Below are 13,551 nucleotides of genomic sequence, written 5' to 3'. Positions count from 1 at the left end.
AGTGTTTTTCAAGAGCATCCGAGGCAGTTGGTCAAGGAACTGGCAGGGACTGGATCGCGCACGTGGCCGGGGACGCGCAAGGGAGCGGCGCGCGCTGGAGCATGCGCGATCCAGGAGAAACTGCTGGAAGAATTCCGATGTGCGGCGCTGGGCGAGCCCGACACCTATTGTGGAGCACCCAAGGGGGGACATCTCAAAGAACCACCGTTACTACGATGAGTAACTTCTCTTTTCTTAGTTGCAGGGAATGAGAATTTGAAAGGACAAGTTAAAAAGACATTTAAATCTAACTTGTTGTAGTGGGCTTGGCAGATGTCTTCCTACAGTGATAGTGTTACATTCTTAATTGTTCTGCAGTTAAATTATACTACTTGAGAGAGGGGGAAACCCTTCCAGACAACGATTATGCTGTGTTGTATGTGTTGTAATAGGGTTATTTAATGTATACAAATGTTGAAAGTATTTTTTATAAAACCCCTTTCCCACTCCTTTTCCAAGGTTATCAGAACATTTTTCTATACTAACCGTCAGACCTGCCAAGATTGGCTAACTCGGATTAGACTTTCTATTATGCGGGTTGGATTGTTGGCTGGTCAACCTGCTGTGACAGTCAGACATGGTTTTGATTTACTCTCAGAAATGAAGACAAATAATATCTCTCAGGTACTGTATTTTTCAAAACTCTAGTAGGCCATAGAAAAAATGTTCCCATAGTATTGTAACTAAAAGAAAAGATAAAGCAATGGATTAGGTTATTAAACCAATGGGCCTGTTAAAAACTGTCTTCTATAAAGAGAAAATTGAATGTTTCCTTGTCTGTTTTTGAGGGGGTGGAGTTTTGACTGGGCAAAATAGTTAAAATTTTGTTTGTTATGCATGTAGTCAAAGTTTTATAGTAAATAGATGATGGAGCTAGCTCCTATTTTGAACTGTGTAATTCTCACTGTTTAAGGACCCTATGTATGAAATTTGTGGAGATTTTTGGTACTTTTGCTAGATAAGTATCTTCCTGACTTTGGTTTGTGGAGCCCTTCATGGTGTTGTGAAAAACTCCGGTCTGGGATGAAGACTAGATGTGGTCCTGGAAGGGACCTTTTTACAAAATGTCATCACAATAAGTTGGAAAAACCCCTGTTTAGAACAATTTGTATAAAAGCTGAAGGGTACCAGTAACTTGCTCAATAATGTTATTTGACCTTATGAAAATGTGTTTCTCAGCAGGGGCTTTCTAGAGATATGCTTAGTTAGTAACTGTCAGCTGATGAATGTCTTTTAATAATTACAGTTCAGGCTCTGAATGTGCTTTTCAGAGGGTAGTGTCTGGTTTTCAAAGATTATTTGCTCTATTCTTTGTGGGAGGGGGGAATGGTGACAATTGAGATTATTGTACTAAATATAAACATGAAGTATTCTTACATACCGAAGAGATGTAACAAAGTACATAGATTTTTATCTTCAAACAAGATCTGTTAATTGAAGTTTAATCTTAATTTCTAGGGTAGTGAATTAGAAGTGACAATTATGATGTTGGTGGAAGCACTGTGTGAGCTACATTGCCCTGAAGCTATACAAGGAATAGCTGTCTGGTCTTCTGCTATAGTCGGGAGGAGTCTTACTTGGATTAATTCCGTAGCTCAGCAAGCAGAAGGGCGGTAAGTTGGCGCACATAGCTGGAGAACTGGTATAAGTGTGAGCTTATTTTCTAAATATTGGCACTTCATGTATTTTTATTATGGTGAATATAAACTGCTTCTTCGATCAAAGTTGCTCTTCTGGTTTTGTTATCTGAACAAAATGTTCGCTTTTAACATGTCTTGGTAAGATTGTTAGCATGTACCAGAATTTTTTAAAAACAGAGGCATAAGAGCATCCATAGTTTGTGCTCGAGTCAGATGTTAAGTTCTCTGTATTGTGGCAACATTATTATATTTTGTTTAGCCAGGCTTGTGCTGCAAATTATTCTTTAATCTGGATTTTTTTGTACCAGCTTCCTGGCCATTTTGGTAGTAATCTAAATGTTCTTTAAGGATATCCAGATGTAATTTTAGATATAGCTTTTAATCATTTTTTTTGTAATGGATGTTGATCACCACTGAGATAGTCTTAGGTTACAGATAACTCCTGGTCTACACCACAGCATTAGGTTGGCATAAAGCAATTCCGTGTTGACCTGATTGTGTCAGCATACATACTACAGCTTTGTCTCACTGATATAAGCGCCCTACTACCCTGATATAATTCTACCTCCATGAGAAGCATATGGCTTGTGACAGTGCCCTTATAGACATAGCATTACTTATATCTGTTGGCTGTCATGTCAGTTTCATGCCTGTGCTGGAGCTGTGAAATTGACAAGAATGACAGCTTCCACTTCCCCAGCCATATTGCTTGTCCTGCTCAGTCCCTACCAAGCTACTGCCCTGCTTGAGAGTGGCTGCTCCATTGGGCTCTCTACTCCCCACTGCAGATGGCAGGGAGCTCCACACCTGCAGTCTGGTTGCTGCCTCATTCTCAGCAGGGGAACCAAGCTGAGGAGTTCAGTGCAGCTGTCTCATTCCTGCTGTCAAGCGAAGGGGGAAGGGGCAGCTGAGCTCCTAGTAGGGGAGCTGGGCTATCAGGAGTGAGCCGCACACATGGCTGAGAGCCAGGACTGTCCTCTGAAATTGGTGGAAGCGCTTCTGGTGAACATGTGCACCACCAACAGAAGAGGGGCAGTGTGGATTTGAATTACTTTAATGACTTTGGAGATACACATCTCATAGAGCTGGAAGGGACCTCAGGAAGTCATCTGGTCCAGTCCCCTGCCCTCTTGGCAGGACCAAGCACCATCCCTTTTTTTTTTAAATACTGTGGTGGTTGTAAGTCAACCTAACATGGATTAACTTGTTTATAGTATAGACATGCCATAGGAATAAGTAGATCAGTGTGATAGATTTTAAAAAATGGATAAAAATACATCAAAAATTCTTGAAAGGGAAACAATTCACCTTTTTGCAATGAAAGGTATCTCTTGAATCCCTGAAAGAAAGAGGAGACACCCAGTTTTTCTTTCAGTGTTTGCCAGTGTTCTTTTGATGGGTTGGATCACAGAAGGTCCCGTGGACACCCAGTGAGCTGATCAAACCACAGATGCCTGCCCTCTGGGGCTTATTCCCCTCCCCTCCCCAATGCACCAGCCTGCTTGGCTAGAAGCTCTGGTCTTCTCCAGTCAAGGCTCAGTGTTCATTATCCATCCCCCACAAAAAATTGAACTGAGGCCAAAGAATTCCCACCTTGAATATGAAATGGGGAAAACAAACAAAACAAGGGGAGTTGCCCGATGTCATGAGATCCTACCTCACTAATCACCTAAAATGCCTGCTGGGAACATCTAAGACTGAAGAGGGGAAGGATTGGGTACAAGCTGAGAGGATGCCTAGTTGGTAAGAATTAGCATTTAACAAGTTTTAGTGTATTAGACATAGCTGGCATGTTTTGTTTGTTTTGGCTTAGTAACTTAGTAACTTTGATCTGTCTGTTTTCATCACTAAATCCTACTTTTTTATCCTTCATAAAAACCACTTTGGTTTATTACCAAACACAATGTAAATAATTGTTACCATGGTTGGAGGGACAACCACTTCACATATCTTTTTCATTAATAGAAAGCTAACTTAAGATTTCTCTGTGTAAATGTTTCATACGGAATAAGATGAGTATATTTGATGATTTGGTCTTATTTGGGGGCTGTTGTCAAAGGCTTTATAGCTGAATCTTTCCAGAGCAGAGCAGGTTCAGAATCTTTGTTGCTTTGCCTTGACTGTGGGAGACCAGAGCTTCTGGCTCAGCAGGGTTGGGTGCTGGGAAGCCCCAGAGGGGCAGAAAGATGATCATCAGTGTCTTGGTTGCCATACCGGGTAACAATCCCAAAGGGACCTTTGTAATACCACTTGCTTATGTTAATTTCATTCTAGGTGTTAAGTTTCAGAGGGTAACCATGATAGACTGTTTCAGCAAAAATAACGAGGGGTCCTCTGAATCCTGAAGACTTAACAAATTTGTGCGTAAGCTGTCCTGGGCTGGAAACCACTTCGACAATACATTAATTTCAGTTTGGAGTATATATATGTGTGCAAAGATGGGCAAGTTACATTATTGTGGGGAGGACCAGTGCTAATAAGGTCAGTTTGATCAGGGTGGATGTGGCCTACTCCAATCAGTTGATGAAAAGATGTGAATGAGAAGAGGAAAAATTCCTTTTTGTTGTGAGCTATCCACTCCCAGTGTCTGTCCAGACCCAGTCTGATATTGTCAAGTTTGCATATGAAATTGCTCAGGAGTGCTGCACTCTTGCATTGCTTTTGTAGGCAGCATTGGTCCTATGCAATCTTTGTTCCTTCTTACTGCCCACGGCATTTGGTTGGACTGCCATATCTTGCATTGCATATCTTGGTTAATAACAGCCCATTATCAATCTTTTTTTCTATATAGTTCTTAAGTACTTTGCTAGCTGTTTAATTAACCGTTAATTGTTAGGTTAGTTGTTAGAGGCCTGGCTGGACCCAGAGAGGGGCTTGCTCTGGTTCCCTAGGCTCCAAACCCTGTTTGTCATACCGCAGGGTGAGGCAGTTATTTGAAGTATTTGATGGGGTGGGAGACAATGTCCCATACAAAAAATATGTGCAAGATTTGCAAGAACTTTCGTTCAAGAAGTCTTGGACAAATCACCCCGGCACTGAGTTTAGAGCACGGTGTGGAACCTGATACCAGAGCAGCACATCAGGCATCAGCACTGGAAAGCCATCTCCAGAAGGGAAAGGAGAGCCCATCCCTCCCCCTGCAATAATTCCCTTGTCTTCATTGTTGGACAAAGCGGTGGTGGGGCCTTCCCAGGTTGATAGTCGAGAGGGTGGCTGCCAACCTAAATTTGGAAACTGTGAAGTTGACAGAACCATCAGAGGGCCTCTTCAGTGTCCTCTCTTCCGTCACACCAGCCTGCATCACACTGCCAATCCAATCAGGGGTCTTCAGGATTGCCAAGGCATTGTGGCAGACTCCTTCCCATGTCCAAATATTTGAAAGGTTTGAGTACCTTTAAGAGTGCATTCAAGACTGAAGGTGTGAATTCAAAGGTTTGAGTATTTCTATGCACCCAACTGCTGGTTGTCTCCACAGTTAATGAGAGAGACAGGTGAAGAATGGTACACCAAAGAATAGAGATGACTAGAGGCTGAACTTTTTTGGCAGAAAGATTAATTTCATGACCAGTGTGCAGTTTCATATATCCAACCATCGGGCCCTGTTGGGCAGGTAAAATTTTAATTTGTGGAACTCCCTTGGCAAGTTCAGGGTCACACCTAGGAGTTTTTTCCACAATGGTAGAGGAGGCAAAGCAGTAGTTAGGGCACCCTCCAGGTGGCCTTGGACATTATGGACTGGTTGGCCAAGATCATGGCCTCTGATTGTAATAAAGCATGATTCTTGGCTGCTCTCCTCAGGTTTATTCCAGAAGATTCAGTCTGCTATTCAGGAGCTCCTCTGAAGCGTTGTTCTCTGAACTCTCAGATTCAAGGCTGAACGGCCTTAAAATCCCTTGGCACCCTGTACGTGGGCCTCTACGCTCTGTAGCAAGCTAGGAAACAGTTATGGCCTTTTCCTTGTCTTAGGTGTGGTGGCCTTCCATATGGGGCCCTTTGAATCTGTGTGGCCAGAGAGGCATTTTGGGGACACACTAGAAAACAAGATTTACCCTCCTATTTTTTTCCTCAGCCACCTGTGCCTGTTTCGGCTGTCATGGTTGTGAGTAACCTTGGACTGTTGGGAGCTTAACATAATATTTTTGGGCTTTACCCAATGGTGATTTACACCCAGGCAAAAAAATCTACACAAATTTTTAAAAGGTTTAGTGATGTCTATTTTCTTTTGTTAGGGCCTTCAGATAATGTATACCTTCATAAGAAATGCATTGTTAGCAATGTGAACTGTTCCTGTATCAAAGCTAGTACAACAGGCCATAGTGAAAAAGGAAATTAATGGGATGTTTTTGAAAAGAAGGTGAGGAGTGAGAAGGAAAATATTGTTGGATTACTATGTTTTATTTTATGGTGATCTCATTCTTTTAAGTGCTGCACAAAGGCACACGATGGCAGTCCCTGCCCATTTTTACAGTCTAAGAAACATGTAGTATAAAAAGATTGGAAGGGAGAGGGAATTCAGATTCAATTGTTATAACCTATACACATTTTTGTTACAATGTAAGAGCTATTCCCAACTGCTATTTAAATTAGCTGTTATATGGTCTTTTGGGTGTGGAAAAATGAATAGTTTGTGTTTTAACATAGGGCAAAGACACCTAAATTTGCAATTTGCGCTGTTAATTGTAACAGCGAAATATACTAAATTATTTTTATTAAAGGTCCACATGAATTACACATTTAGCATTACTACTGCAAATCTACAGAACTAATAATTTAAAGAAAAGAGATACTATTTTGTAGTTTTAATTTAGGCCATCTTTTGTTTTTGTTTTTTTAACACTTGGGGAAAAGCACTCTTTCCGTCCATAACAAAGTACTTGTGTTTTTTCTCATATTAGGCTAAAATTCACCCGAGGGAAAAACACGCACATGCATTCTGTGCCCACATTTACCTTTCATCCTGCTGGCATACTGACAAATAGCACTTTTAATCTCTCTTCCTACCTCTGTCACTGTTACAGGTGCTTCCTTTCCACCTTTTTTAACTGCTTGGTTTGGCCTGTGCATAGGGTGAGAAAAAGGGACCCTCGAAACATTTTACTGATTCCTTCCTGTGCCACCAGTTGGGGCCCATAGAAAGGCAGCATACATGCCAGGTGGTCTCTGAAAAATCCAGCTACAAACACTGATCATGTCTACGCTTGCAATGGCATATGAGATATATGTAGCTACACATCACAGTGAAGGGCAGGCTGCGTCCACACTCTGTGGTGTGAAGCTGTGCGCAGGGTGAAAGGCTTTGGGAGCTACTGGAACCTTTCCCTACTGCCTCCTCTCTGCCAGAGGTGGGAAGAAGCTCTGGGGGGCAGCAGTTGTTGCACTGCTTCAAATAACAGTGCGGATGTGAAGGGCATGACTTTAGTATGTAGAGAGCCAAGATGGATATGTAGGTGGAGTTCAGGCACATAGGCCATTCTATGCTCCTCGCGTAAAGAAGCCCCCACTGTCTACATGGGATGTATACCCATGCATGTTGTGTGTACATTGCCTGTACTGTAGATGCTATCTTGTGTTGACATACTTTAAATAGGATCTAGTCAGAGGCATGAAGAATCAGTGACAGAATGAATACAAATCAGACCTGCAGATCACACCAGTGATCGTCTCTTCTCTTGCTTTAGTGAGTGAGAAAAATGGGAACTTCATGGATCTCCTTCTCAGAGCAACTTCAGCTCCCTCCATAGGACTAACAGTGTCTGAGGTACACTGCTCTCAGACCAGTCTTAGATATCATAGCAACCTTTCCAGATTACTGCTCTCTGTTCCCTTCTGTGGTTCCTGTAAGCAGAGAGAGAGAGAGAGAGAGAATCAGAATATTAGAACTGGAAGGGATCTTGAGAGGTCATCAAGTTCAGTTCCCTGCACTCACAGTTGGACAAGTCACCATCCCTGAGAGATGTTTATCTGGTCTGCTCTTAAATATCTCCAACGATGGAGATTCTACAAACTTCTTAGGTAATTTATTCCAGTGTTTAACCACCCTGACGGTTAGAAAGTTTTTCCTAATGTGCAACCTAAACCTCCCTTACTGCAATTTAAGCCCATTGCTTCTTGTCCTACTGTGAGAGGTTGAGAGTAGTTTTTCTCCCTCCTCCTTATTATAAGCTTTGAGGTACTTGAAAACTGTTAGTATGTTCCCTTTCAGTCTTCTCTTTTCCATACTGAACAAACTCATTTATTTCAGCCTTCTATTGTACATGGAGAGAGACATCTCATAGACCTGGAAGGGACCTCTGGAGGTCATTAAGTCCAGTCCCCTGCCCTCTTGGCAGGAACAAGCACCATCTCTGACAGATTTTTTTTTTTTTTTAAATCTGCCCCAGATGCCTAAATGGACTCCTCATTGAACTCTTAACCCTGGGTTTAGCAGGCCAGTGCTCAAACTTCTGATCATTTGCCCCTCCATCCCCCCAAATGTATGGAGATATGCCTATCGCATAGAGCTGGAAGGGACCTTCAGAGGTCATTGAGTCCAGTCTCCTGTCCTCTCACAGGAATGAGCACTATCCCTGACAATTTTTTTTAACTTATTTGTCTCAGATGCCTAAATAGCTTGCCTCAAGGATTGAGCTCACAACCCTGGGTTTAGCAGGCCAATGCTTAAACCACTGAGCTGTCCCTCCTTCTTTCAGAGTTCATATTTTCTAAAACTTTAATCATTTTAGTTGCTCTTCTTTGTACCTTCTCCAGTTTCTCCTCGTTGTTGAAATATGATGCTCAGAACTGGACACAGTACTCCAGTTGCAGAGTAGAGCAGAAGAATTATTTCCAGGGTCTTGCTTAAGACATGCCTTTTAATGCATCCCACAAACATATTTGCCTTTTTTTTTTTTTTTCCAAAAATGTCATGTTTAGCACTGACTCCTAGATCCCTTTCTGCAGTGCTCCTTAGAACATAAGAATGGCCATACTGGGTCAGACCAAAGGTCCATCCAGCCCAGCATCCCATCTGCCAACGGTGGCCAGTGCCAGGTGCCCCAGAGAAGAAGAACAGAAGACAATGATCAAGTGATTTATCTCCTGCCATCCATCTCCTGCCCTTGTTCTGAAGGCTAGGGCACCATACTTTATCCCTGGCTAATAGCCATTTATGGACCTAACCTGCAAAAATTTATCAAGCTCTTTTTTAAACCCTAATAGAGTCCTGGCCTTCACAGCCTCCTCCAGCAAGGAGTTCCACAGGTTGACTGTGCGCTGTGTGAAGAAAAATTTCCTTTTATTAGTTTTGAACCTACTACCCATCAATTTCATTTGGTGTCCCCTAGTTCTTGTATTATGGGAAAAGGTAAATAATTTTTCTATATTCACTTTCTCCACACCATTCATGATTTTATATACCTCTATCATATCGCCCCTCAGTCGCCTCTTTTCCAAACTGAAAAGTCCCAGTCTCTCTAGCCTCTCCCCATATGGGACCCTTTCCAAGCCCCTAATCATCTTAGTCGCCCTTTTCTGAACCTTTTCTAATGCCAATATATCTTTTTTGAGGTGAGGAGACCACATCTGCACGCAGTACTCAAGATGTGGGCGTACCATAGTTTTATATAGGGGAAGTATGATATCTTTTGTCTTATTATCGATCCCTTTTTTAATAATTCCTAACATCCTATTTGCTTTACTAACTGCCGCTGCACACTGCGTGGATGTCTTCAGAGCTTATGTTCTTATGACTCCTAGATCCCTTTCTGCAGTGCTCCTTCTTAGACAACTATTTCCCATTTTGTGTGTGTGAAACTGAGTGTTCTTTTCTAAGTGGAGTACTTTGCATTTGTCCTTATTGAACTTCCTGCTATTTTCCTCAGACCATTTCTCCAGTTTGTCCAGATCATTTTGAATTATAGTCCTATCAGCTTGGTGTATCATCTGCAAACTTTATAAGCCTACTCTCTTTGCCATTATCTAAATAGTTGATGAAGATACTGAACAGAATTGGTCCCAAAACTGATCCCTGCAGAACCCTTCTAGTTCATGCCTTCCAGCATGACTTCGAACCATTGATAACTACTCTCTGAGAACAGTTATCCAACCAGTTATACACCTGCCTGATGATAGTCCCATCTGTTATATTTCTATAGTTTGTTGGTGACAAGTTCATGAAAGGCTATCAAATGCTTTTCTAAAGTCTAGGTATACCATGTCTGCTGGTTCCCTTTTAGTCACAAGACTTTCTGTCCTATCAAAGAAAACTATCAGATTTGGTTTGACATGATTTGCTCTTGATAGATTCATGCTGTTCCTTATCTTTCAGATGTTTGCAAATAGATTCCTTAATTATTTGCTCCATTAGCTTTCCTGGCACAGAAGTTAAGCTGACTGGTCTGTAATTTTTTGGATTGTCCTTATTTCCCTTTTTATAGATGGGCACTATATTTGCCCTTTTCCAGTCTTCTGGAATCTCTCCCATCTTCCATGGTTTTTCAAAGATGATAGCTAATGGCTCAGATACGTCCTCAGTCAGCTCCTGGAGTATTAGGATGCATTTCATCAGACCCTGGTGACTAGAAGGCATCTAATATTTCTAAGTAATTTTAAACTTGTTTTCCTATTTTAACTTGTGGTCCTATGTCCTTTTCTCTAGCATTCACTGATATAGGCATCCAGCCAGCCCCATCCTTCTTGGTGAAAACTGAAACAAACAAACAAAAAAAATAAGCACCTTTGCCATTTCCAAATGTTTGTTTGTTTTTCTCCTCTTCACTGAGCAATGGACCTACCCTGTCCTTGGCCTGCCTCTTTTTACTAATGTATCTGTAGAATGTTTTCTAGTTACTCTGTATGTCTCTATCTAGTTTAATTTCATTTTGTGCTCTGCCTTTTCTAATTTTGCCTCAACATACTTGTGTTATTTGTTTATATTCTTTCTTTGTGACTTGAACTAGTTTCTATTTTTATAGGACTTCTTTTTAATTATTAGATCATTCAAGATTCCCTGCTTAAGCCAGGGTGGGCTCTTGCTATTATGCTTCTTGTCTTTCCTGTGCAATAGACTAGTGTGCTCTTGCACCCTCGATAACGTCTCGTTGGAAAAACTGACAGCTCTTTTCAATTGTTTTTCTTAGGCCTGGTCTACAGTAGGAAGGTAAGTTAGGTGTAGATGTACAATTCTAGCTACGGCAAGCAATTATTGTAGCTAGAATCAGCTTATCTGCAGTCGACTTACCTGGCTGTCTTCAAAATCTCCCACTGACCTCCCTTACTTCTCACAATATTGAAGAGTACAGGGTTCGATTGTTGACCCCGGTTAGTTTAATTTCATGTGTCCCTACCAGGCATGCAAAAATAACCTCTAGAAGATTGACCCTGTTTGGGTCAATCTTCCACATAGTCTTTAGTCTTGCTTCCTCTGGGACCTTATCTAGCAGCTCCTTAAGTTGGCTAATGTCTGCCCTCCTGAAATCCTTGTCTTTATTTTGCTGTTCTCCTTTCTATCGCTCCTTAAAATTGTAAATTCTGTCATTTTATGATTACGTTCATCCAAGCTGCCTTCCTCTTTCAGATTCTCTACTAGTTCCTCCCTATTCAGTAAAATCAAATCTGGAATACAACATTAGCCTCTCCTAATTAAGTGATTAGTATCAAAGTTGTGTAAATATATGAAAGCTGTTACAGTATAGTCGTCTTTTATCTGAAATGAATTAATTACATCATCTGCATCTGAAATGCATACAAAAATGATACTGTATTTTGCATCCGCCTGTTCCCTGGTCCGTTATATGTGGAAGTACTCACAGTATACTGGGTGTTTTTCCAAAAAGACAAAAGGAGAGAGACTTGTTGCAAGGACTTTAGCATCAAAAGAGGGAAAAACAACTGACTGGGAAAAGGGGGTTAATGCATGCAAGCTAAGAGGTCATGGTAGTTAGCATGTGTTCTGTTTTGTGGTCTTTGTTTTCTTCTAACAAATTGTTGTGGGGAAAATGGCTGGGGATTGAGGGAGAGCTGAGGAACAAGAGGTGGGAGACTGTTGAGAAGCTGGTAGTGCATAGGATGTACTGAGAGGTGAGAATGAGTATAGGGCAAGCAAAAAGAAAAAAAAGAAAAAAGAAAAGTAAAATTCAGATGGTAAAATGACAGCTGGTGACATCATTAGGGCCTAGGGGCTGTGAAGCTAGTCCATCCATTGCTAGCTTCACTAACCATTGCTTTTATTCTGCTTCCCCAAGCCAGCATTGCTGTGAGAAGTGACTGGGAGAGCTCTGCATGTCCTTACCCTGCTGTGTTGTTTCTATCTTCTAAGAGGGAGTGAGAATTTCTGGAAGTCTTTTCACTTGAAAAGTAATATTGAAGCCACTCACTCATCTAGAGCCAGCCAGTAAAGTTTGTTTCAGTTTAATTTGAATTTAGTGTCAACACTTGAATAAAAAAAAAATCTGTTATATATAGTTTATGTATGTGAAATTCTCTTTCAGCTGACAACTTTGTTTTCCATCTTATTCAGTCTTATTTTTTAAAGATCGCAGTTTGATGTTTTGGGGTTGAAGGATAATGAATGTTTCCAAAAATAAAAGAAATCAGTAACTAGATAGCGCACCTTCAGTAGCTCACTCCCTAAGCCTCACTTCTGTTTGCCAAGTTTTAGCATCAGGAGAAATTGTCTGATTTTCCTTTGTTTTAGTCTTATGGTATTGGAGGGATCACTTATTGTCTTCTATAGAAAATTTTAATACAGATTCCATTATTCCAAAAGTAGAAAATCATTGCTGTGATATGTTGACTGAACATTAAATCTTAAATGTTCAAGGTTTGAAAAAGCAACTGTTGAATACCAGGAACACTTGAGTTCCATGACAGGAGTGGATTGCTGCATATCTGGTTTTGATAAATCTGTCTTGAAGTTGGCCAATTCAAACAGTGGCAATAATGCCAGCCCAAAGCATTCGTTGAATGGTAAGCTTTATTAATTGCTTTTTAAAATTGGCATTAATTCTGTGTGCTGAACATGTACATAACATTGTTTTACAGGTGTTACAGTAACAAGTAAAGCCTTGCTGTGCCTTACTGATTTACATTGTATATACTTATGTGTGGGTTTAACTGAGTAATCCTAGTGAAGATAATGGGACTACTCACGTATAAAGATAAGAATATGCATAAATATCTGCAGGTTTGAGGCCTAATGAAAAAATTGATAGAAGCAGGGATAACACACTCTAAAATGTGCTTAATATTTTAAGCAGTTGCAGTATGTCTAATTATTTAGACTATAATAATACTGCTTCTAGAAAGAAGCCATAATATGAGGCATTGCCTCAGCATCATTAAAACTTTGAGAAGTGAGGTGTATTTCATATTCTTTGTGCACATACTAGTTTAGTTCTTCTTTACTTTTTGAACCATTTTTTTGTCTTCCAGACATTTTACATAGATTTACTAAGTTCTTCTAAAACCACTTTGATAAGTATTTTGATTTTGCAGTTTGTAAAATATACTATATTTCAGAAGTTAAGTGCTATAAATATTGTGTGACTACTTATCTAAAAAAATGAAGCTTTTTGCCTTAAACATAATTTTCCATGTGTTTTGTCAAATAATGACTTATTTTTCTGAATCATTGATTTTCTTAATTTCACAGGTGAATCTAGGAAAACTGTTCTGACTAAACCAAGTGATTCGTCACCTGAAGTTATAAATTACTTGGGTAACAAAGCATGTGAATGTTACATTGCAATTGCTGATTGGTCTTCTGTACAAGAATGGCAGAACTCTGTTCATGATTTGAAAAAAAGCACAAGTAGTACCTCAGTCAACTTAAAAGCAGACTTTAACTACATAAAGTAAGATTCTTGTTGATTTATCCAATAATATTGCTGAAAGC

General features: G+C 40.4%; 1 protein-coding gene across 2 annotated transcripts in view; it reads left to right on the top strand.

The window, feature by feature from the left end:
* SMG1 (SMG1 nonsense mediated mRNA decay associated PI3K related kinase) overlaps positions 1–13,551 on the top strand; it is a 146,764-nt gene that overhangs the window by 85,583 nt on the left and 47,630 nt on the right. For both annotated transcript variants that reach the window (XM_075010976.1, XM_075010974.1), the window contains exons 22-25: positions 499–663; positions 1,498–1,652; positions 12,478–12,623; positions 13,309–13,510. In XM_075010976.1, the coding sequence (XP_074867077.1) occupies positions 499–663; positions 1,498–1,652; positions 12,478–12,623; positions 13,309–13,510 (668 nt within the window). The remainder of the gene's footprint in view (positions 1–498; positions 664–1,497; positions 1,653–12,477; positions 12,624–13,308; positions 13,511–13,551) is intronic.

This window comes from Carettochelys insculpta, chromosome 16 (assembly GCF_033958435.1).
Source record: "Carettochelys insculpta isolate YL-2023 chromosome 16, ASM3395843v1, whole genome shotgun sequence".
Taxonomy (NCBI): Eukaryota; Metazoa; Chordata; order Testudines; family Carettochelyidae; genus Carettochelys; species Carettochelys insculpta.
The sequence above is the reverse complement of the archived record's forward strand: the minus strand, read 5'-3'. Positions and strand labels throughout refer to the sequence as shown.